Source organism: Arachis duranensis, chromosome 5 (assembly GCF_000817695.3).
Source record: "Arachis duranensis cultivar V14167 chromosome 5, aradu.V14167.gnm2.J7QH, whole genome shotgun sequence".
In the NCBI taxonomy this organism is placed as follows: domain Eukaryota; kingdom Viridiplantae; phylum Streptophyta; class Magnoliopsida; order Fabales; family Fabaceae; genus Arachis; species Arachis duranensis.
Window position 1 is genome coordinate 3,485,247 of NC_029776.3, and position 2,881 is coordinate 3,488,127.

Below are 2,881 nucleotides of genomic sequence, written 5' to 3' on the forward strand. Positions count from 1 at the left end.
TAGTTAATCATGAGGAAATTATTCTATTTAATTAGGATGTCTCAAGCTCACTTAAGCTAAAGTGGAATTAGAACAAACAAAATCTTGATCAACGCTAAAAAATTCTAATCAAAGAATTCCCATTTCATGAACTTCACTTACCATATAATCATAGAATGAAGCAACTAAATCAGTCAGTATTAACAAACTTTTGAGCAAAAAGGAAAATTTGAACAGCTGAAGGAAATTCATAAATAGAAGACCAAAGAGGTTTTCTCTTTTATTATCAACACAAATGCGGGAAGGAATTTGCAGCATAATGAAAAAGCTGTTCAAGTCATTGCATCCTCCTATCTAAACTCCAAGCTTTCCTATCAATTAAACTTACACACAACTTTAAACAGAAACAAGTAATGCAAGCAACTATAAATCTAAATTTACATTTTAGTCAGCGCAAATCCATTACAAAACCAAAGATGAACCAAAAAGGAAAAAAAGAAGATAAAAGGCCATATATGTAAAAAGAAAGCATCAAGATGTCTACCTCCTCAGCTATCTGACTCCTAGCACCAAATCACCTCAACTTATGTTGAACATTATGACTGCACAGCTTTATTTTGTTTGATACAAGCCGGTGCCTTGAACTCCTGGCACTTCCACATTGATGTAGCCTCGATTGGCATCACTCTCTCAGTGGATGGCTCAACTGGAAACAAAGGAATACTATCAACAGGATGATTCCCTGAGTTCATTTCAGATATTGGTGCGCTTCTACCCCTGACACCTTCCTTTGGCTGCGCCCTGTCTTTCGAGGTGCAAATGCTTAATGGCAACTTTTTTAGCTTCACCCTTCCTCTCTTCTTACCTGTGGTAGACAAATCTTCAGTGATTTTCTCCTTTGACTGGCTTGACTCTGCTTCCCCATTATCCATCTCCATTTGGTTTGATCTATCATATCTGAGTCCCTTCTTGTCTTCCTTACTTGAGCATACTTCTTGAATGGAGCCTTCGGAATCAATCTTGCCAGCCGCTGCATGTCCATTGTTCAAAGATAAGTCTTGTCCATTTGCCATACCAGCATCAGATCCCTCAGTCATTTCCATGCTCGAAGAGCTTCTAGGCTTCTTCTGTCTGCTCCCTTTTGATTCCGAGTTTGGAGAATTCTTTGTGATCCTAGGAGAACTGTTCATGGCTCGGTGTAACTTTCGAGCCAATTCTTCATCCGTCCCACAATTTTCAACAGGTTGGTATTTTTTGTACAAGAGCTGAACTGGGAGATGCTTCTTCTGTTTGTTCTTTTTGAGATTTCTTTCCTTGTTGACCGACTCATCAGAGAAAGAGGCAACCAAATCTAAAGCACTCTTAGCTGCAGCAATTGCCTTCGCTGCTATTTCAGCCTTTTCTTCGGCTGCAGCTCTAGCAGCCTGCGCAGTCTTACTTGCAGCTACCGCCGCTGCTTTCGAGGCCTCCACTACCTCCTCAGGGGTAAGATTAGGGTTACTCGAATGAGCACTCAGCAAATTTTTAAGCCGAGCTTCAAACTCACTCGAATAGGACGACGAGGAAGAGGGAGCACCCTCGCAAACCGTGACACAAGAAGCAGCAATCGTCGAAGGAGAGGCAGCAGCATCAACACAATCCGAATTCTGTTTTTTTAATCCAGCAAGAAGCCGCTTTCGTGGAGGCAGAAGAACATCAGCATCCAAGTGATTCACATCACACACGTTCTCCATGAAAACTCTACTTAATTCAAACCCAATTCAATTCAATGTTCAGGTACGAAGAACAATGAAAAAATCATCACATGAATCGAAATTCAAAACTCAAATCCATCCAACAATCACACACTATCTAAACAATTATCAACGGTCAACTAATCTAGCTCAAAAACCCAACTCCACATCCGCGATCAAATCAGGATTCAGTAAAAACAAAAACCTACAAGATTCTCAGCAAACCCTACAGAAACTGCTTCGTTGTGATATCAGGAACCCTCCAAAGAAGAAAATTCGATTCATAACCAACATATTCTTCCAAATATTCCACCGATTTGGTTCCTAACCAGAAAAGAAGCAAAATCAAAGTCAAACTAAATTCACAACAAAATTATTCAATTCATCCGAATTAGAATCTCTACGAAAATGAACCAAAAACCAACAGAAAACGCTAATCGTTATCTAACGAATTAGAATGTAGCCATGGATGCATAATTGAGCTAAGAACAAAAGATCAGACACCGAAAAAACCAAAGAAAAACCTCCAATTCACATAGAATATCATTTTGAGCAGCAGACTCATGCATAGCAGAGTTTGCATATTTCCGATACACTTCGTTTTTTTTTCCCTTCCAAATCAAATTAAGAAAGCGAAATGAAATCGAGAATCTCGATTCAAGCGAATTGCGCAAGAATCAACGAGAATTCAACAAACGCGGATCAAAATTGGAGAGAAGAACACACGGACAAGAAATGAGGTCCATGAGTACCTGATCCTGCTAGAGAGAGAAAGAAGAGAGAGAAAGGGAGAAGAGTAAACGGCGAGGTACCATTAGGGTTTTCTTCCTTTTTTTTTTGGCTTTGTTTTTTTTTTCCCTTCTTCTTTGTTCTCTCTAAGGAAGAGAGAAAATTGGTGGTGGTGGTGTAGGAGAAGAAAATCCAGGGCGTGTGTAATGAAAACCGAAGATCTTTTTTTTTTTTAATTTTCATTTTTCGAATTTCTTTTTTTCTGTTTTAGTTTTCTTTATTTTCTAAGGAATTTGGATTGGTTATGTTTCCATATAAAGTTATAAACCACTAATAATTAATAATTACTGCCTCATTTCTCACTAAACCTTCATTTTTATTTGCATTACAATACCTAATTGCTATTACTTAATTACTCTTACATGTTATTTTTATTTTAT

General features: G+C 38.2%; 1 protein-coding gene across 2 annotated transcripts; it reads right to left on the bottom strand.

Annotated features, from left to right (window-relative positions):
• Positions 1 to 226: 226 nt before the first annotated feature.
• On the bottom strand, positions 227 to 2,680 carry LOC107487400 (uncharacterized). Of its 2 annotated transcripts, none has more exons than XM_052262177.1 (2): positions 2,525 to 2,680; positions 227 to 2,036 (listed from the first exon to the last, which is right to left on the bottom strand). In XM_052262177.1, the coding sequence occupies exon 2, from the start codon at positions 1,710 to 1,712 to the stop codon at positions 576 to 578; it is 1,137 nt and encodes a 378-aa protein (XP_052118137.1). In that variant the 5' UTR covers positions 1,713 to 2,036; positions 2,525 to 2,680; the 3' UTR covers positions 227 to 575. The 2 variants fall into 2 exon arrangements, with proteins under 2 accessions (XP_052118137.1, XP_015963516.1); XM_016108030.3 differs by having other exon boundaries at positions 2,465 to 2,668.
• Positions 2,681 to 2,881: the final 201 nt, after the last annotated feature.